At 44.9% G+C, this 22452-nt stretch overlaps 1 protein-coding gene across 1 annotated transcript in view; it reads right to left on the bottom strand.

Annotated features, from left to right (window-relative positions):
• Nucleotides 1–11663: 11663 nt before the first annotated feature.
• LOC129713546 (zinc finger protein 609-like) overlaps nucleotides 11664–22452 on the bottom strand; it is a 183494-nt gene continuing 172705 nt past the window's right edge. Inside the window, 2 exon segments of the mRNA XM_055662659.1 lie at nucleotides 11664–14823; nucleotides 21434–21515. Of these exon segments, the coding sequence (XP_055518634.1) occupies nucleotides 14817–14823; nucleotides 21434–21515 (89 nt within the window). The 3' untranslated portion in view covers nucleotides 11664–14816.

The following is a 22452-nucleotide window of genomic DNA, read 5'->3' as shown; positions in this document are numbered from 1 at the left end:
CTCTGTGGAACACATCTTCTGGTCAATGGGAACAGGCAAAGAGAGAAAGGGAGGGATTTCCATAGACCGGATTCTGAAGCCAGATCCCATTGAACTGAAGATAGACACAAAAAGCTGGAGTAACTCAGCGGGACAGGTAGCATCTCTGGAAAGAAGAAACAGTTAACGTTTTGGGTCGAGACCCTTCTTCAGACTGGTTAGGGATAAGGAAAACAAGAGATTTAGACGGTAATGTGGAGAGATAAAGAACAATGAATGAAAGATAGGCAAAAAAGTAACGATGATAAAGGAAACAGGCCAATGTAAGCTGTTCGTAGGGTGAAAATGAGAAGCTAGTGCGACTTGGGTGGGGGAGGGATAGAGGGAGAAGGAATGCCGGGGCTACCTGAAGTGAGATAAATCAATATTCATACCACTGGGCTGTAAGCTGCCCAAGTGAAATATGAGATGCTGTTCCACCAATTTGAGTTTAGCCTCACTATGACAATGGAGGAGTCCGAGGACAGAAAGGTCTGTCGGAATGGGAAGGAGAATTAAAGTGTCCAGCAACTGGGAGATCAGGTTGGTTCAGGCGAGCTGAGCAAAGGTGTTCCACAAAACGATTGCCCAGTCTGTGTTTGGTCTCACTGATGTATGAGTCCACATCTTGAACAACGGATACAGTAGATGAGGTTGGAGGAGGTGCAAGTGAACCTCTGCCTAACGTGAAAGGACTGTCGGGGTCCCTGGACAGAGTCGAGAGAGGAGGTATAGTGATAGGTGTTGCATCATCTATGGTTGCAGGGATAGGTACCTGGGAAGGGAGTGGGAAGGGTGGGATGAGTAAACCAGGGAGTTGCGGAGAGAACGGTCTCCGCGGGTGGATAGGGGTAGAGATGGGAAAATGTGGCTCGTGGTGGGATCCGTTGGAGGTGGCGGAAATTTTGGAGGATTATTTGTTGTATGCGACGGCTGACGGGGTGAAAGGTAAGGACTAGGGGAACTCTGTCTCTGTTGCAACTAGGGGGAGGGGGAGCAAGAGCAAGACTGTGGGGTACCGTGGAGACACGAGTGAGGGCCTCATCTGTGATGGGAGAGGAGAAGCCCATGTTCCCTAAAGAATGAGGACATCACGGATGTTCTCATATGGAACACCTCATCTTGGGTGCAGATGTGGCGTAGATGGAGGAATTGGGAGTAGGGGATTGAGTTGGGCAGGAAACAGGGTGGGAAGAAGTGTAGTCGAAATAGTTGTGTGAGTCAGTGGGTTTGTAATAGACGTCAATAGTCTTTTTCCTGTAATGGAGACTGTGAGATCAAGAAAGGGAAGGAAAGTGTCGGAGATGGTCCAAGTAAATTTGAGTGCAGCATAAAAATTGGTGATGAAGTCCATGAGTTCTGCATGGGTGCAGGAGGTAACGGGAGAGTAGACTGTTAGTAGAGGGAAATTGGATGGTTCTGTGGTCGAGGAAGAAATGGAGGGCTTTAAGGCCTTCCTGGTGAGGGATGGAGGTGTTGAGTAACTGAACATCGATAGTAAAGATGAGGGAGTGGGGGCACGGAAAACAAAAGTCATTAAAGAGACGAAGGGCATGTGAGGTATCTTGGTCATAGGTCGGGAGAGATTGGAATAGGATGCAGTTGAGGTACGTGGAAATCATTTCCGTGGGATAGGAGCACGCAGAAACAATGGGTCTGCCAGGGCAGTTGTGTTTGTGGATTTGGGGGAGAAGGTAAAAACGGGCTGTGCGGGGCAGGGAAATGATACCGTTGGAGGCTGTGGAAGGCAGACAGCCAGAAGTGATGAATTCAGTAATGGTGTTTGAGATTAAGGCCTGGTGCTCCACTTGGTTCCTTCTTTACAACACTAGTACCTCTCTCCCACAGACACCCTTGCAGGTGGTCCAGGCCCACCAAGAAACCTGGCATCAAAAAAGGCCCTGCTTAAAACAGACAAGGCTGGAATCACTCCGCTAATCAAGCAGCAGCTATGTAGAGAACCAGAGCTAAGGCTCTTTCTCAATATGGGAAAAGATAGAAAACAACCTCAGAAAGGAAGGGAGAGGATTGATAAGTGAAGGATAGGGTGAGGCCAGGGTTGCTTTCGAGACAAGTTGCCATGATCTGGTTACTGAGGGCAGTTAATGAGCGAAAATGAAAACCTGTGCCCCTGTCCTACTTAGGAAACCTGAAAGGAAACCTCTGGAGACTTTGTGCCCCACCCAAGGTTTCCGTGCGGTTCCCGGAGGTTTTTGCCAGTCTCCCTACCTGCTTCCACTACCTGCAACCTCCGGCAACCACCTGCAACCTCCGGCAACCGCACGGAAACCTTGGGTGGGGCGCAAAGTCTCCAGAGGTTTCCATTCAGGTTTCCTAAGTGGGACAGGGGCATAACAGTGCGAGAAGCCCCCTGGACATAATTAAGACTCTAACTGCGTGGGGAGCTGGTGTGGAGTTCAGGAGAGTAGCTAGGCTGTGTGTTTTCCTCAGGCACTGCATCTATTTTTCATGAGGCTTTAAGTTGAAGCACTTAGTGGGTGCATCCCCCCCCTTCCCACATCTCCTGGTCTTCGACATGGCCTCATTCCTCTACACCTTGTCCGCCTCAGTGCAGTGGCTAATGGTGGGGGCTGTGTGTCTAAGCTGTTCACACAACTTAAGGAGGCTGAGAATGTGAGTTCCCAGAATGAATGAAAATTGCTCCTGCTGGATTTCTCTCCCAGTTTTGGTTAGATCTCAGCCCCATTTCATCTGTTTCCAGACCAATGCCTTTATGTTGCCTGATCACAAGCCCAGGCTTGGTTTCTGCATCGTTCACTCAGTCTGCACTTTGCATGTCAACAACAGGGCTGGGCTCTTGGTCATGTGGGCGCTTCAAACACAATGTGGCCAAGATCCAAAATAACACAATGCTGACATACATGAAGCCACTGGCTCCCTCATTCCAATCGCAAGCATATCACAAGGAACGTTCAGTTCCCACGATCTTCAAATCGGATCAGAAAAACATTGCAAAAATGTAATGCCAATAGATAACTGTAGTATGGACTGTCAACAGGCTTGGCTTTTACACACTGCTGGCTTTGAACCATGAGCCTCACTTGCTGCAGGACTATTGTTTACCAGTTCCAAATATCAAAACACTTCTCCGTGGATTGATTCTGCCACAGTTAATGATTTGTGACTGGAATGCTGAGCTTCAATAACAAGTTGTAAACTGCATCATTTACTCAGGATTTGAAGTTTTCTAGAGATGGAGAAATGCATTATCCGGCCTTTGAGCTTAAAAGTTTAAAACTGGAGTGCTGAACAAGGTTTAGGTGTCTCAGAGAAACTCTTCCCCCTACTGGAGGGAGATTCAATCAGACTACTTTGGGAAGGGCACATTAAATATGTGTGCTACACACAGTCATACGAATCCCTGATACGACCCGTGATTATTCGTCTTCAATGCTCCTGACAAAAGGGTTGTGGGATTCTGGAGAGTGAACTGGTCTCTTATCTGCACTGGCTTAAACGTATGGATACCTCAAGATCACTGCACCCTGAGATACTTGCACCTCAAAGTCCTTGAACCCCAAGATCCCTGCACTCTGAGAGATTCCTAAACCCTGGTAGATTCCTTGCACCCTGAGATTCATACACCCTTTGGTTGCCCTGTTCGAGGAAGGATGTCATCAAGCTGGAATGCATGCAGAAAAGATTCACCAGGACGTTGCCAGTACTTGCATTATAAGGAGAGGCTGTTTAGCCTAGGATTTTCTTCCCTGGAGCGTAGGAGGCTGAGCGGTGACCTTATGGAGGTTGAGGTGATTCTGCTATAAAGGGGGTTTCCATACTGTGAATTGAATACAACACTGTACATGAATAGGGGTACCAAATTGGTTATAAGGCAATTTTGATTGGAAACTAGAGAACTACTTTTTAAAAATTACTTTGAAAATTGGTAAGTAGGGAAAAAGCTGCTTGGGGGAAAAAAGTGTAGGAAAAACACTAACATTCCTGTAGTAATCGGACACCATTGTCTCTAAAAGCACAGGGGTTTTTTTTGTCAGTTTCACCACGGATTATCATTGAAATTGACTAGCAATTGCTTCTATTGATGCTTGTGCAATGATACTATATTAAACAATGTAACATACAGCCTTTAGTATTTTCAGTTTGCAGTATCAAAAATAAACCTTGAATTTTGGAAATCCTGTGGGGGAAAAAAGTAACTGTTATTGCGAGTCTGAAACTTGAGCCTCAAACTGCTTTTTCCTCAATTGTTTTTATAATGGCACATGGCTTCTTAGGAACAAAACGTGTGTTATGGCAGGTATAATACAAATGATATACAATATATAGAGTTATATGTACAGGGCATTCAGAAAGTATTCAGACCCCTTCACTTTTTCCACATTTTGTTACGTTACAGCCTTATTTTAACATTTTGATTTAATTAATTTTTTTTAATCAATCTACACGCAATACCCCAGAATGAAGAAGCAAAAACAGGTGTTTAGAAATTTTTGCAAAGTATTTTAAAATAAATAACTGAAATATCACATTTACACAATATTTAGACCCTTTGCTATGACACTCAAAATTGGGCTTAGGTTCATCCTGTTTCCATTGATTATCCTTGAGATGTTTCTACAACTTGATTGGAGTCCAGCAGTGGTAAATTAAATTGATTGGACATGATTTGGAAAGGCACACACCTGTCTATATAAGGTCCCACAGTAGACAGTGCATGTCAGAGCAAAAACCAAGCTATGAAGACGAAGGAATTGTCCGTAGACCTCTGACACTGGATTGTGTCGAGACACAGATCTAGGGAAGGGTATAAAACAATTTCTGCAGCTCTGCACATCCTGAAGAGCACAGTGGCCTCCGTCATTCTTAAATGGAAGAACTTTGGAACCACCAGGACTCTTCATAGAGCTGGCCGCCCGGCCAAACTGAGCAATCGGGGGAAAAGGGCCTTGGTCAGGGAGGTGACCAAGAAAGATAAACGGAGCAAAGTTCAGAGAAATCCTTGATGAAAACCTGCTCCAGAGTGTTCTGTACCTCAGACTTGGGCAGAGGTTCACCTTTCAACAGGACAACGACCCTAAGCACACAGGCAAGACAACGTAGGAGCAGCTTCGTGACAAGTCTGTGAATGTCCCTGAGTGGCCCAGCCAGAGCCTGGTCTTGAACATCTCTGGAGGGACCTGAAAATAGCTGTGCATCGACGCTCCCCATCCAACTTGACAGAGCTTGAGAGGATCTGCAGAGAAGAATGGGAGAAATTACCCAAATACAGGTGTGCCAAGCTTGCAGCATCATACCCAAGAAGACTTGAGGCTGTAATCGCTGCCAAAGATGCCTCAACAAAGTACTGAGTAAAGGGTCTGAATACTTATGTAAATGTGATATTCAGTTATTTCTTTTTAATTACTTTGCAAACATTTCTAAATGCCTGTTTTCGCTTTTATTATGAGATATAGTGTGCAGATTGATGATAAAAAAAATGTTTTAATCCATTTTAGAATAAGGTTGTAACGTAACAAAATGTGGAAAAGGTGAAGGGGTCTGAATACTTTCTGAATGCACTGTATGTACAAAATCATGAGAAGCATAGATAAGTTATTTTTCTCAGGGTAGAGTCCAGAGCTAGAAGGTGTAAGTTTAAGGTGAGAGAGGAAATATTAAAAGAGACCCGAGCAGCAATTTCTTCACCAAGAGGGTGGTGTGTACATGGAACAAGCTGTAGAAGTGGTTCCAATACCAATCTTTCCAATAAATTAGACAGGTACATGGAGTCATAAGAAAATGCAGATGTTGGAGTCTTGAGCAAAAACAAACTGCTGGAGGAACTCAGCAGGTCTGACAGTATCTGTGGAGGGCACGAACAAATGATGTTTTGGGTCAGGACTCTTCTCGAGACTCATTTGAGTGTAGGGAGGAATCTGGAAAAGAGAGGTGGGTTCAGGGCAAGCGGTAAATGGATACAAAAGTGGGGGGGGGGGAAGTAATTGGCTGATGGATGCAGGTGAAAAGGAGACAATAGGTAAGGAAAAGCGGTGCGATTATATAAAGCCAGTGGGAGGAATATTGATGAAAGGATCAGACTATCAACTGACATCTACAAATCTACCAACTCCCACAGTTACATTGATTACAACTCCTCCCACCCTGCCTCTTTCAAGGACAGCATCACACTTTCAATTTCTCTATTTCCGCTATATCTTCCAAGATGAGGCTTTCACTCCAGGGCATCTGAGATTAGTTTAGTTTATTGTCATGTGTGCAGAGGTACAATGAAAAGCTTTTTTGTTGCTTCCTATCCAGTCAGTGGAAAGACTATACGTGAAAGATGACCTTTCTTCAGTAAAACGTGGCTTTCTCCTGCTGCTGAGGATGGAGCCTTTACCCACGTCTCCTCTGTGGCCCACAGTTCTGCTCTCCCTCCCCCCCCCAAATGGAATTAAGATAGAATTCCTGTGGTCCTCACCTTTAACTCCATCAGCCTCTGCATCGTTCTCTGAAATTTGCACCATCTTCAATGTGACTCATTGTCAGGCACATCTTCCCGTCCCCACCCCTTTCCGTAGACACCGCTCGCTCCACAACGTCATTTGCTCATCGGCCTATCCACCCTGCCCCTCCCCAGGTACCTTTTCTTGCAACCGCAGGAGATGTAACATCTGTCTCCATGCCTTTCCCAGGGACCCCAGCAGTTCTTCAAAGTTCACCTGCACTTCTTCCAACCTATCTATTGCATCTAGTGCTCCTGAAGTGACCTTTTTAACATGGGCAGGACTGAGATGACCATTTCGCCAAACCATTGCCCCCTGTCCATCCCCGAGTCCATATTTTCCTTTTATCCCCTTTTCCTCACTTGACCCATATCTTTCCTTCCAACTTTAGGTTTCACAACGCATCTTCTTTCCTTATCTTACACCTTTTTATTGGCTTTTTTCCATTAGACTTTGTCATTTACTCCACCCATCTGCTAATCACCCCATCTCCTGTATCTGCCTATCACCACACTTTGCTTCTCTTCTCTTTTTGAGCCTCTTCCTCCCTCCTACGCATGTCTGAAGATGGGTCCCGACCTGAAACATCATCTGTCCACCATCTCCACAGATGCTGCCTGAGATGCTATTTCCAAACATCCCCCCTATTTATTTCAGATATCCAGCATTTGTGTTTTTTTGATTAACATTACAACTGCAGGTTGCCAATAATAACTGGAGATTTATTATTAATGCGGTGACCTTATAATACACCTATGGCTATAGAACATGAGGTTTTGGATACCTCGTTTAGTAAGAGTGTCATGAACATTTCTTCTCATTTCTAAAAGGAAAAAAGTATTATATAATTCAGCATTGAACACTACCCTTTCCAACTTGACCATTTCTTATATCTAGAATGTTATAAATATAGATCCAAAACTTCCATCCAATGAATTGGTGTAGAGTTGTGTCACCCTCATGTGGTGTGATGTCCAACTGTGTCGCTGAAGCAGCCACCCACCACCAGATGGGGCCAGCGCGCCTCGAAAGGCGAGGGCGTTATTCAGTGTGACAGAGTCAATGAAATCTGCTTAATTTTACTCTTATTCCAGTCAGTACCCTGACTCTGTAAATGTGAACCGGTAACACATTCAAGCCGCAGGAGCATTGTACTGCAAATGAAGGAAAAAAAAAAGCAGGACCTGCTGGAAATACTCCAGAGGGTCTATGGGGTGAACCCGGACCAGCCCCCTATGCAAACCAGGGCCACGTGTAGAGGGGCGATCTTGCTGACACCGCTGTGCACGGTGTGGTCTCAATGATGGGCTGCAAGCCTTGCCCCAGAGTGCCCGGACAGCCTCTGAGGCGTGAGGAGCTGCGGCATACACTGTGCCTGCTCTCACAGCCAATCAGCCTTTTTTTAATACATTTTCAATTGCCTCTGATATTCAGATATTTAATTAAAGACTGTTAAAGGCAATAATTAGCAAAAATGCATGAAAATTGAAAAACAAAAAAGTTATTAAAATATAAAAACTTGCAAATCAATACTGACACAAATTTACAAAATGATTAAAAACACCTTCCTCGGTCTTAAACTCCTCGGGGAAATGATAATCAGTCCAATCCCGACTCCTAGGCTGGGGAATTTCAGTGAGACTGGTCTCTGTGTAGAGTCTTGTAGTGGATGGATGGTGTGTGTCACTCTGGACACATGGAGGGGAAGGTGAGTTTCGTTTAGATTAATTCGAGGCACAGAGTGGAACCCACCGAGTCCACGTCAACCAATGATCACCCATAAACTAGTTTGTTGTTATCCCACTATTGCATCCTACACACTAGGGACAATTTGCAGAAGCCAATTAAACTATAAACCTGCGTATCTCTGGAATGTGGAGGAAACTGGAGCTCCTGAAGAAAACCCACGCAGTCACAGGGAGAACGCACAAAGTCCGTTCTTTGTTATGAAACATCAAAATAAAGTGGTGGGGAGGGGAAGAGAACACGTGGAGTTGTGATGCAGACCCAGCCATGTGTTGCTTGCCGTGGTTTACTTGGGGCATGTATCTTGTGACACTAAAATGTCAATCCAGTGTTGGGTGAGGTGACAGCTCCAAGATCCTGATGAAATAGGTGGTTTCTTCTCATCGACTTGTTCTGGGTTACACCCAGCAACAATTGCAATTAGTCACAAAAAGCTGAAGTAACTCAGCAGGACATCTCTGGATAGAAGGAATGGGTGATGTTTCAGGTCGAGACCCTTCTTTAGACTTCTATTCAGAGATGTTGCCTGCTTACTCCAGAGTTACTCCAGCTTTTTGTGTCTATCTTCGGTGTAAGCCAGCATCTGCAGTTCCCTCCTAAACAATTCCAATAGATTTTTGTTCATCGTCTTGGTTATGAAACCAAGCATTTAAGATTAATGAATTAGGTCGTGATTTTACCACTGGCTCAGGGTTTTCACCTGCAGTAACCACTCACTGGAAAAAGCTTTCATCAGGGAAATGAGAATTGTATTCACAGGTCATTGTGATTGTGGCTGTACTGTCTGAAGACATTCAGTTTCAATAACATGATTCACAAAACCAGATAAAAACTTACCCTGGGCATAGAAGAGCAATGAATTGGATTATTCTCTCAAAGAATGGATGGCCTCAGATGCCATTTCAGTCTGGCCTGGGATTTGCAGATGTCAGGCTCGTTGTTGTCAAGTACTGAATAGTCAGGGGAATTGAGTCCGTCAAATCCTCTGCTGGGTGCGTAATTTAGTCACAGCTTTTTTCAGGACATTCACTATTCAGAAATTGCAATCCTATCATATGTTTTGACTTTGAATTCCTTCAAATGAATTTCAGAAAGATAAATCTTTCCAGTGAAGGAATGATTGTTAATATGGAATTAGGCATACACCATTGAACCCCCCCCCCCCCCCCCCCCCCCCCCCCATCGCAAGTCCTTGCTGACTGGTGGTATTAATCCTACCTTCCAGATTTATTTGAAAATGATCTGGCACTATTAAAATTGAAAAGGTAATCAATTACTGTACTGGATAATGAGATATTTGCTTTGATGCAATTTCAATGACCTGCTGTGATTGCTTATTCCCTGTCAAGACCTCCCTGTTCACTTCCTAGTGTTGGAGTTTCCATGGGCACACTTTGGGCTTCACTTGGTGAGGGTGCTCCCCTTATCCTTGCAGTGCTCAATGTCTTGGGGCCCAATAACTGAATCAAGATGGTGCAATCACCATCACCAAAAGGTCAGTGGATGCCCCTCACACCTTTCTTGGGCAGTGCGAGGCAGCAGATCCCTCCCAAATCCTGAGCCACAGGAGGAACTCAGCGGGTCGGGCAGCATATGTGGAGGGAAATATAGACAGTTGACATTTCGAGCTGAGACCCTGCATCAGAACCTGAAACGGTGACCAAAGGTTTCCCTCCACAGATGCTGCCTGACCCACTGAGTTCTTCCAACAGCTCTCCTTTTTTTGCTCCAGATTCCAGCATTGCTCCCTGTCCTCTAAAAGCCATCCTAACCACACATACTCTGTAAGCATTCACCAATCCTCAAACTAACTCCTAAGGAAAGAGACCAAACAAGGATTGTGATTGTCTCATAAAAAGATTTATTACTTTTTTTGCCTAAATGCACAAGGCAAGGTACAGTACTGTATAAAAAAAGAACTACTTAATATACACTTTACATGTGATACACCAGTAAGAGCTTCCATTTCACTTAAAGAAACCAAATCCAACGCAGCAACAAAAAAAATAGGTTGTAAACGTCTACACTTCAAGTACCGTGAGGCTCCGTCAGTCTGACGCACAGCTACATTCACGGGGTGGGGGGGGGGGGGGGGGGGGGGGGGGGGGGGGGGAGTGGGTTCAGGAAACTATACAAGTGAGAGAAAGAATGGCCAGCCTTCCCCTCTGGCTGGGGAGGAAGGGGTCAGTGCATCCTCGTGATCTGTGAAGGATGGTGGAAGGATGAAGGAATCTGAGCTACTGTGATGGCAGAGACCCGGAGCTCTGGGAGAGGTACATCCCCGGAGAGAGAATGTCCCAGTAGCAGAGACTGGTGGAACTACCAATGGATTCTCAACATTATCATGGAATATCCCCACAAGGGGGCGGGTGACCAGTCTGGTTATTGACGTCAACAAGTCACCGACAGGTCAGGTTTGATAACCTCCTGTAGAATCAGTTCCTAATGCCCACAGGATGGAGAGGGAACAGCCAGGCACAGTTCCACGTGGTAATGGTTGGCCTCCAGATGCCAGGGGTGGACTATTTATGGGTAGGATTGCAAGTCTGTGTGGTGTGGTGACTGGGATTTTGTATCTGAGCTTTCAAAGAATGTGGTTGCTATTTCCAAATGCTCGGATGATGCAGGGAGCAAGAGTTTGTTTCGCCCCCTCAGTGTTCCCTTTTATATTGAAACCCTCAGTGAATGGCAGAACCAAGTTCTGCGCTGGAACAGATGGTCCCAGCTGGGCTGGATATTGACCTGTGACCCACAGGGACTGGAGCTTCGGCAGACCTGATGGAAAGATGAACAGGAACTCTGACCCTGGACTGCTGACGTGGTGTCAAGAAGTGCATCATCCAAACCATCCTGGACTGACTAAACTGGGTCAGTGTGTGGGTCGTACGCCAGAGCAGTGTTCAGGTCATAGTGAAGGGGCGTCCCTCTTCAACCCATCCAAACGTGAAGCATGCCACGCAACACGACTGAGCATCCAAGGGCAGCACCAGTGCCAATTAGTCAGAGGATGACACAGACTCAGGCAGCGTCCATCAGCTGGGAAGAGGTCCGCACCAATCTGCAGCGCTAAGGCGCAACTCCTGGAACCGCCTCTGTTCTTACTTCAGTTAAATGAAGGCTTTAAGATGGTATGGATTTAAGGAGACAAATGTACTGATCTGGAGGAGCAGATCTAAGGCAGCACTCTGTGTTCCTCCCAGGGTTTACTCATTTAAGGACCGCGGAGAGATGTAACCACACATCTCTGTGTGACCATGGGAGTGAGTGTGGGTGACTGTGAGACTGGGTCAGAAACAAGACAGGTTTGTGGTGCTCAGAGTTCCATCAATAGCCCAGGAAGCGAGTTGATACATAGATTATTCTCCTTGGAATGATCAGGAATTTAACTCTGGCCTTTGAGGGAGTATTGACAGGTGAGGTGTTTTCCGTGTACTCCAGAATCACCGGGTTTTTAATCCTACCTCAGCACTGAATCTAGTCATTCCAAAGGAGAACCCAAGGATGCTGTTGGATTCACCAGTACCAAACAGCAGTGTTCAAGAAAGGTAAATATCACATAATTAGGATTTTGGAAACAAATTCACCCACAAACAAAAAAATTCCAGAAACCAGAATCTTGGACATTTTTCATTAAAAAAAAAATTAAACATTTTACAATAGTTTCTCTGTACAATATTTACAGCAAACAGCACCTGGCAACAGTGAAGAGGTTCTGCACATGAGAGGTGGGGACAATACGTATTGTTGGTGGGAGAAGGGCAAGGATGAGAGAGAGAGAGCGAGAGAGCTGGGCAGGTGTCGGAAATAAAGGCAGCAAAAAAGCCAAGAAATGCTGAGACGATCACAGTGAGGTGTCGCAGGGGAATCACCAAAAACCCCAAAACAGTGAAAACAGGTTGTAAAATGAACTGTGATGCCGTTTGTGAGCCTTTGTTGAACACTTCCGTCTTTGACAACGTGATAACAGACTGAGTTTCCACGTTCCTTTACGTGCAGTGTAAAACATCCAGGCCCTGACTCATTCTCATGGCGATGCCTAAACTGGATATGAAGCCCACACTTCACCATTCTGAGGAAAAGCTTGATGACCAATCTCAAATGTCGGTCAGCGTTTCAGCAAACTTCACCTCCACTTTCCTCTTCCCCCAAACTTAACGTTTGTTGCAAATCTGTGGCCAAAGTTAGTCCCCACCCTGCAGCCCAACAAGCTGGTTACAACCTGGTTGACGTGTGGTCTGTGGCAGGTGGAGGGTGCAGGCTGCCATGCAAATGCAGCACTGACTGGGAGGGGGCAGAGCGATTCAGCGTTGTGCAGCCACACGAGTAACTCATTGCTGGGGTCACACCCAGCCCTATCCATCAGCCCTGCTCTTAGAATTGTGTAGGAGGAAACATTATTTATCCTGGTTGCTCTAGCGAAGGGATTAGCATTTTGAGTCAACAAGTTTTAAAGTCACCCACTCTGAAAGTTCAGTTAATTACACTCTTGAGAATTTGGAAAATAGCCCATTTAGACACTCGTGTCCATTATTTCCAAATTGAATAAAAGATGTTTGAAGTGGAGAAAAGATCAGCTGACCCTGGGCATCCCCAGCATGTTCTGCACAGAACGCAGCTCAGTTCACTCGCTAAAAGTATGACAATTTGTGATGGAATATTGATATAGTGAACTGAAAACCATTCTAGTTTGGACGCTCTCATTCCTGGCCAGCCAGCATGGCTCCAGATCTCCTCACAGTCTCATCAATAGAGATTGTAACTAGACAAAACATGTCAGGATTTCTAACTGTCCAAGAATGTACAGAGGTTCAGTAACAAGGAGTGAAAGCTTAAAATCTTATCCTACGGTTCAGTATCCTGTAGATGAGCAGAGTTGCCTGCTTTGTCTAGTTGACAGGTTTGGTAGAAATAGCAGAGGGAAATGAAGTGGTTTTCAGCTGTTGATCTTATTCCTAAATGCAGAAGAGAAGTCTTGATGTCATCTTCTGGTCCTGCTCTCAACTTATAAAATATCCTATTTACATTTCTCAAGGCCTTGGGATACTGATTCTGCCTCTCTTTAGCCAGTCAGGCATGTCCTTCATACACAACATGTTTACAAGGGAGTCAATGGCTCCGACAGTTATGATAGATCTGGCGCTGACTAATAGGGAGGCAAGATCTGTGTGCCACTGCACTAACTCAGAAAAAGTTTCCAAAGTAACAAACTATATCTTTAAGTGCCTTCACTTGGAACCAGAGGTGATCAGAACGACCAGAGTGCTCGGATCATCCATTGTGCTTGGAGCTCGTGTCAGAATGAACCCAACTCCGATTGTGTGCACGAAAGCGTGGTGTGTGTGCACGTACATGTGGAATATGCGAAGTTGGAGAACGGTATAATTGGAACCATTTTTTCTTCTTTCATAGCACAGCTACCTGTGTATACAACTGCTCTCCTGCCACCTCGCACATCTACAAGTCCTTCACATGTGAGGTGAGGCAGTGCCAAGTGCTCCTCCTATGCTCGACTAATAAATATTGAGAGTGGAACTGGCTGGTGTGTTGTGATTCACTGGTTTTTCTCGGATCTGAATGCAAACACTGATGACCAGCAGCTTCCCCTCTTTTGAGTCAGCGGACTGGCCCAGGAGTTGATGCGATGCTGGGACGGGTAAGGTCTGTGGAATGCCGGTGTGAGCTATGGATAAGATATCACTCGGTGTGAGAGGGAGCTACTCTGCTCCATTGGCCTTGACATGCTACAGTTGAGCTAGAAGTGCTTGGTGCTAACAACAGGTAACTGAAGGGCATAGCCCAGTACTGACATCCTTCAGTCTGAGGAGCTAGCTTTGTCTGCACTGCCAATGTATTTAAATCAACACTGGGCAGACACTAGCATTACCCACTGGGTACAAAAAGGCCTGTCAACCCCTGTTAAACCTACGGTGGTGGCAAACTAACATGAAGAGTCTCTCGCCCTCTAGGATGACACAGCTGCATTATGCAAGTGGCAATAAAAACGTATTTGTCGTGATGGTGATTCTTGGACAGAGTTTGCGATGAAAAGGAACTGGGGGTGAGAAGACACGTTAAAAGCACCAACATTGCCCAAACATCTTCATCCAGTCACTTAAAAACAACTTGCTCACTTGGTTCAGGACGTCAACAATGACAGTCACAGGAGTTCCCCAATTCCCATCCAGGTGTGGCCAGGCCACGGGACAGCATGCAAAGGACAAGCCAGAATTACAGCAGGGACCAGTTTTACAGTGCCCCTCGATCCGTATGATGCAGTGAACTCAACAAATAGCAATGTACAGTCAATATTGGAAACTTCTTTCATTGAGGGGGAAGGGTGGCATATTCTACAATATATTTACATTGTGAGAAAGGCAGGCTGCTTTTGCTCATAGCCTCCGAGACACATACATAATAGGCATCAGGTCTCCAACACAGATGTCTGAGTCCGCAGGAGAAACATTACAATAGTCTGCCCGACTTCACGGCAGGAACCAGGAACACCATTGAACTGATGTCTATAAAAATGCTGAGCGTCCTCATGTGATCCAGTCACATGACTTTGAACAAAGTAATCACTCCCTCTCACACCCTGAAACAGAAAATGTACAGGGTTAGAAACTAGCTAAACTTTCAGCAATCTCTATGTGTGAACAGTGCTACAAGCTGCAATTTACAGAAATAATGTGCAATGTATCTTACAATAGATGGGTGGCAGAGTGACACAAATAGTAGAGCCACTGTCTCTCACCACATACAGATTCAAACTTTATTGTCATTGTGCAGTGTACAAGTACAGAGACAACGAAATGCAGTTAGCATCTCACCCAGAAGTGCGAACACAGAATAATGGACCAGCAGGTTCGATTCTGAACTCAGGTGCTGTCATGTGGAAAATTTGCACATTGTCCCTGTGACCATGTGGGTTCCCCTGGGAGCTCCAGTTTCCTCAAACACCACAAATATGCGTGGGTCGGTAGATTAACTGATCACCAAGTTTCCCCCAGTGTGCAGGTTGGTAGAAACTGGCAGGAATTGATGGGAATGGAATGGTTCGGTGAGCTAGCAAAGACTTGATGGGTTCAATAGCCTCCTGCGGTTAGGAAACTATTCAATGAAGAGGCTCTACATATCATGGGTGTTCACAAGTTGGAGGCTTTCCCTCACCAATTGCATGCATTTTCTCAAGTCATATTCGTGCTTTGATTTGTTGGAGGGCTTGGTATTTTTCTAGATTATTATACTTGTCTTTGCAATCACAGTGGGCTTTCCTCTTTTGTTCAGAGCAAGTACTTGAGCTGCATTTCTCTTCTGTCAACCCAAACCTGACGATGTTTCGTGTTAAAAGTTCAGGACTTTAGACGGCAGATTTCATGGCCTTGCGGAGCGGCTCTTGTCTTCATTATTGGTCAGGGGGAGGGTGCATTCTTTGGCTGTGCTTTCTTCTCATTCTGTGCATTTCCAGGGACCCTGCAGCAGCAGACTTCATCCAAAGTCATAAGGTCATAAGTGATAGAAGCTGCATTAGGCCATTCGGCCCATCAAGTCTACTCTGCCATTAAATCATGGCTGATCTATCTTTCCGTCCTAACCCCATTCTCCTGCCTTCTCCCCATAACCCAACACCCATACTAATCAAGAATCTATCTATTTATCTATCTCTGCCTTAATCTATTGACTTGGCCTTCACAGCCATCTGTGGCAAAGAATTCCACAGATTCACTACCCTTGAATTTTGATTTTAGGCATTGTTCGAGCCTGCAAGATGGATCAGCCACTGGTCAGTGGGGAAGTGGCCAGCACTCCTTGTATCTCTGGCGAAGCAAAGGTTCTTCCGATCTCATCCCCATGTGATGTATTGCTAGCAGTTTGCACCCGATTCTTTATGCAGTTGTTTATCTGTCATGTGAACTAAATACTTTGTTGTAAATCACAAGGTCATATTCAGCACTTCTGCTGAGAAGGGAGAAAGGCACTGGAATTGGCATCTCCCTCATTGCGAGCCGTGTTGGTCCTTACTGAGTCTTGCATAGTCATTGCTAACTAAAATGATTCTTGTCTTCCTCATCATGACTGACATAAAACTGTTCTTTTTGTTCTTCCTCTGAATCAAAAGTTGCACCAATGTGCACTGGCACCATTGCAGACAATTCAGTCATAAGGCTTTATAAATCTCTCTCTGCGGAGAATGTTCTTAAAGGCAAAATCAACAGCATCAATGCTTCTCATGCGCAGATTCTGCTCTCCAGTCAGTGTGGATGCTGCCCTATCAGTCATCCCTCCCAGCACACCCTGTCTCTCGAGGTGCTGCAATGCTGATCCTCTGACCAGCAAGTTCTCATGCACCTACTAGCAGCCTTCCCTCAGGTCAGCCGCTGCTTGCATTATCCATAACAGCTCCAAGGTTGCATTTGGTGAAGGTGATGTTGCATTTTGGGCTATCGTTTGGGAGTAATCTGGTTTATCCAGACTGATATCCACCTGGGACGAACGGGCCACTTTATCATGTTGCTTTGAGCAGAAGACATCTCAAGGAGGAATCTCAGACACACCTGCACTATCCTATTTCACATCCATCCTCACTCCCCAGTGCAAGTTGACCAATGTATGAAGGCCGCATATGTGAATTTGTGACTGAAGACTCACAATGACCGGAGCACCCAATCCCATCTCTGTTGTGGTGGAGGGAATGGCAGTTTGGAAGGAGCTGCCTGTGAGTTCTTTCAGCACAGTCACTGCACATCAGTAACCTCACGAGCCCTGGTGGACGATGAATCCAAATCTAACACAAAGTATAAAGAGCTTCCTCTGCTAAAGCTCTTCAGAACTGGGGACTCTTCATCTGCCTCCATTACTGCTAAGTTATTAAAAGTTGTAACATTATCTGTCTGACCTTCTCTTTGACTTTCCCGTACAAGTAACCCTACCAGGGGCATTGATCTCCAGATGACATTACATTTGGGTTCATTGTTACAACACAACTAAGGCTACAACCCATAGAAACATTAACACGTACACTATTAAATGCTCTCTCCACCTTTGCTACAAGGTAAGGATTCCCCATTATATTACAGCTGAAATTCCTGGCCCCGAGGACTACTCTTCTGCACCCTCTCTCTAAGCTTGACTTTGTTTCTTTAGCAGTGACCAAAATTAGACGCACTTCCCCAGCTGTAAATCAACCAGGTTTTGTTTAAATATTGGTCCTATGCAACCTTCCTGGTTCTGTACTCGACACCTTGATGTTTGTACCCAAGCCCATTTACTTCACTCTATCAACAGACTGCCACTTTCATGCCTGTGCACACACACACTCCGCTCTCTCGGCTCCCACACACACTACAACTGTGCAACTGTGTAAATACTGCCTCGCCTCCTTCCTCCTGCCAAAACATAAATCCCATCTGTTGTTTGCTTGCCCTTCTGAAAAGCTATTCATGTTGTCTTCAGCCCTTCCTTATCCTCACTGTTTAGGATACTTTTGGCGTCAGCTGCAAATCATGAAACATTAGTTTACACGGCCATATCCACAGTATATTAGAACCAGTGGTCTCTGCATAGACTCTGAGAAACTACACTGACTACCATCATCTTGTCTGAGACAAAAGTGTTAAACACATCTGTCGATGGTAATAATGAATGGCGCAGAGCAGGCTTGAGCAGCCAAGTGATCGACTCAGAAAGTCATGGAGCTGTACTGAACTGAAAGATGCCCTTCAGCTTACCACATCCATCTACTCCTGTTCCTATTTTCCTACAGTTCCCTCCATAATGTTTGGGACAAAGACCCATCATTTATTTATTTGCCTCTGTAATCCATAATTTGAAATTTGTAATAGAAAAAAAATCACATGTGTTTAAAGTGCACATTGTCAGATTTTAAAAAAGGCAATTTTTATACAGTTTAGTTTCACCATGTAGAAATTACAGCAGTCCCCCCATTTCAGGGCACTATAATGTTTGGGACACAGCAATGTCATGTAAATGAAAGGAGCCATGTTTAGTATTTTGTTGCATATCCTTTGCATGCAATGACTGCTTGAAGTCTGCGATTCATGGACATCACCAGTTGCTGCTGTCTTCTCTGGTAGTGCTCTGCCAGGCCTGTATTGCAGCCATTTTTTGCTAATGCTTGTTTTGGGGGCTAGTCCTTTTCAGTTTTCTCTTCAGCATATAAAAGGCATGCTCAATTGGGTTCAGATTGGGTGATTGAATTGGCCACTCAAGAATTGACCATTTTTTAGCTTTGAAAAACTCCTTTGTTGCTTTAGCAGTATGTTTGGGATCATTGTCTTGCTGTAGAATGAGCCGCTGGCCAATGAGTTTTGAGGCACTTGTTTCAACTTGAGCAGATAGGATGTGTCTATACACTTCAGAATTTATTAAGCTACTACCATCAGCAGTTGTATCATCAATGAAGATAAGAGAGTCAGAACCTTCAGCAGCCATACATGCTCAGGCCATAACACCCCCACCACTGTGCTTTGCAGATGAGGTGGTATTCTTTGGATCTAGGGCAGCTCCTTCTCTATACTTTGGTCTTGCCATCATCATTCTGATATGTTCATCTTCATCTCATCTGTCCACAAGACTTTTTTCCAGAACTTGGTTGCTCTTTTAAGTACTTCTTGGCAAACTGTAACCCGGCCATCCTATTTTTGCGGCTAACCAGTGTTTTTGCACCTTGCAGTGTAGCCTCTGTATTTCTGTTCATGAAGTCTTTTGCGGACAGTGGTCATTGACAAATCCACACCTGAAGAGTGTTTCTGATCTGTCGGACAGGTATTTTGGGATTTTTCTTTATTATTGAGAGAATTTTACTGTCATCAGCTGTGGAGGTCTTGCTTGGCCTGCCTGTCCCTTTGCGATTAGTAAGCTCACCAGTGCCCTCTTTCTTCTTAATAATGTTCCAAACAGTTGATTTTGGTAAGCCTAAGGTTGGGTTGATGTCAATGTGCACTTTAACCACATGTGATTTTTTTTCTATTACAAATCTCAAATTGTGGAGTACAGAGGCAAATAGATAAAAGATGGGTCCTTGTCCCAAACATTATGGAGGGCACTGTACCTGGCTGTGAGTGTCACACTTACTTAGCCAAATAGTTCTGGCATCTCCATACCAAAGAAGTGGTAGTCGTGGCAAGTCCATCGCAATCTCTAGCACCATCCCCAGCAGTCAGGCCCAGGCCCTTCCCCTCTATTTTGTTTTAAGCACAGCTCTCTGATAGCTCCACAATAGCATCCACCCCCATGCATCATCTCCACCGCCTCCCCTTCTTGGTAGCATCCTCTTCATTGGTAAATGCCTGTAAAAGTAATCACTAAGCTCCAGACAAATCTTGGCCAAATTTATTTTCTTACCACCAGCTATTTACATCCCTAAATAATACTTCCTTAGAGTCATACCGCATGGAAACAGCCCTGTTGGCCCAATTTGTCCATTTATCCATTGTTTGCCTTTCCTATCGATGTAACTGTCCCAATGTCTTTTAAATGTTGTTATTGTAACTGCCTCAACTACTTCCTCTGGCAGCTCATTTCCATAAACCCACCACCTTCTGTGTGAAATAGCTGCCTCTTGGGTTCTTATTAAATCTTTCCCTTCTTACCTTAAACCTGTGTCCTCTAGCCCAGATTCCCCTCATGATTCCCCCCACAATTCCCGTCCATTTTCATATCCTGTTTGCCTTTCTTATCTTTACTTCTGCCTCTTAAGGGTCTGTCCCACTTGGTGATTTTGCCGGCATCATATCAGTGTCGCCAAAAGATTTTGATAATTTCAAAATCCAGTGGCGACAAAAAAAATGTTGCGACACTTGAAAAAACACCGTGCGTCAAACATCATCACGCCGTGTCATACATCATCACGCCGTGTCATACATCATCAGGCCGTGTCATACATCATCACGCCGTGTCATACATCACGCCGCGTCATACATCATCACGCCGTGTATTTTTCAGTGACCTGAAGCGTCAGTCAATGATGCCGAAAAAATTGCCGTGGGACTGGCCCTTTAAGACCCTGTATTCAGCATGTTTCACTGAAGTTATTCCTTTAAAATACACCAATTGCACCATTTCCTCCTCATTCACCATATTCTCCATCCCCAGTCAGGCATGGAATTGTGTCTTATTATGCCTCTTTCCCACCCATGCAACAACAACTCAAAGATGCAGGTGCAATTTTAACAGTTAATCTTTACCTGGTTCCTCTCTATTCAGACAATCTGATGCATTCCATTGGAGTTAGCCCTACTTCAAAAGACCAAACAGTTGGCTCCCTCATTCCCAGAACCATAAACAGCAATGCTTCTTTACAACAAGCTTAAACCACACTAATTGAAGGAAAACTACCTGCGCACATTTCAAAAATTTCACCCCATCTTTACCTAAACACTAAAATCCATCACAGCATAATTTCCAGATGACAAACGTTCCCCAATCTCAACAATCAGCAGTTCTTTCACATCTTAGAGTAACCAGTCTGAAGTGAAATTTCCATCGTTATTCTACCTACTGATCTTTACAATACACTCAGTGGCTTATCTGGTCCAATCATGATTCTGAATTTTAACCCACTGGATTTTGTCCCCTCAAGGACATTGACTCTCGTCAGAGCTCTAATCAGTAATGCTACCACTCCTCAAACATTTTGTCTTCCACTTCTGAACACCTTCTCATTCATAGTTAGAGAGATACAGCATGGAAACATGCCCTTTTACCACCGAGTTTCAACCAACCGTTTTACACTGATTCCTTTTATTTTCTCCACATTCGCATCAAGTTCTCCCAGATTTTACCACTCACCTGCACCAGGGGAAATTTACAGCAGCCCATTAACCTATACATATTTGAGATGTGGGAACAGACAGAGGCATAGGGAGAACGTGTAAACTCCACACCGAGGTGAGCTGTGCTGCCCCCAAGTTCCTGTGCTGCCCCCATGTCTCTGGAGCTGTGAGGTGAGACACTGTGACACTGTGCTGTGAGGTGAGACACTGTGCTGCCCCCAAGTTCCCACTCCCAGAGCCTTTCTCTTGAAATGTGCCTCAAATCCCATCCCAACATCATACCGCACTCAAATATTTGTCCCAGCAGTTTACCAACCTCATTCACCATCCTGTGTGTTTCCCTGCATGCCTTCAGTAAACATACAACATAAAAGAGGAAAAATAGTCTTTGATTTTGCTTACCATTCTCACCTTCTGGTTGGTGGGAACAGGTTGGACACCGAGGCTTGTGCTGCAGCCTGTTGGCTTGCGACAATGGCTGGGGAGGAGAGGCCTGTAAATGAAGGTGGACAGTCCTGGGATTAGGAGAGAATAATGAACAGTGCGGCGAGCAGCACCTTCCTCCCTACACACATGCGCTCCAGCAACCAACCCCCACTTCCAGCCAGCAAGGGAAAAATAAATAATCTAACACAACAAGAAAAATACTGTGATGGGTTTGGCTCGATGATCTTGTAATATCTTGTCTAGGGCATTACATGGACCAGGTCTTTAACTTTAGACTTTAGAGATATAATGCGAAACAGGCCCTTTGGCCCACCAAGTCCACACCAACCAGTGACCATCCCATGCACTAGCACTATCCTACACACAAGGGACAATTTACAAGCCTTTTTTTAACCAAACCTAATCAACCTACAAACCAACAATTAACCTACAAACATCTTTGGAGTGCGGGGGAGAAACTGGAGCACCCGGAGAAAACCCACAGATCACAAAACGTACAAACTCCAATCAGACAGCACCCATAGTCAGGATTGAACCCGGGTCTCTGGTGCTGTGAGGCAGCAAGTCTACTGCTGGCCACTAGGGTGTGTTAGGAAGGATCTTGTGAAATATGTTACGCAACACGCTCAATGACAATGTGTCAGGACATTGTTGCACAGATGGAGCTTGGAATGCAGCAGAGGAGTAGGTCCTGCCATCACCTCCCTCCTAAAGTGGATGTCCCTCGAGGCACTCTGCCCGGGCACCCGGAGACTGGAACACGGACACTGGATTAAAATAACGCTACACTTCATGTGCCACGGATTATAATACTGTGTTATTTAGGGTCTCACCTAATTGCAAATGGCTGGGATAATAAGTTATGCCAAATTATGTAAATGAACAACTAGTGACATATGTAAGAACATTTTTAATAATTTAACATCTTTTAAATTGTAAAACATCACAAAGGAGAAAATATTCCACAGACTGCACGACAGCAA

Source organism: Leucoraja erinacea, chromosome 36, assembly GCF_028641065.1.
Source record: "Leucoraja erinacea ecotype New England chromosome 36, Leri_hhj_1, whole genome shotgun sequence".
Taxonomy (NCBI): domain Eukaryota; kingdom Metazoa; phylum Chordata; class Chondrichthyes; order Rajiformes; family Rajidae; genus Leucoraja; species Leucoraja erinaceus.
The sequence above is the reverse complement of the archived record's forward strand: the minus strand, read 5'-3'. Positions and strand labels throughout refer to the sequence as shown.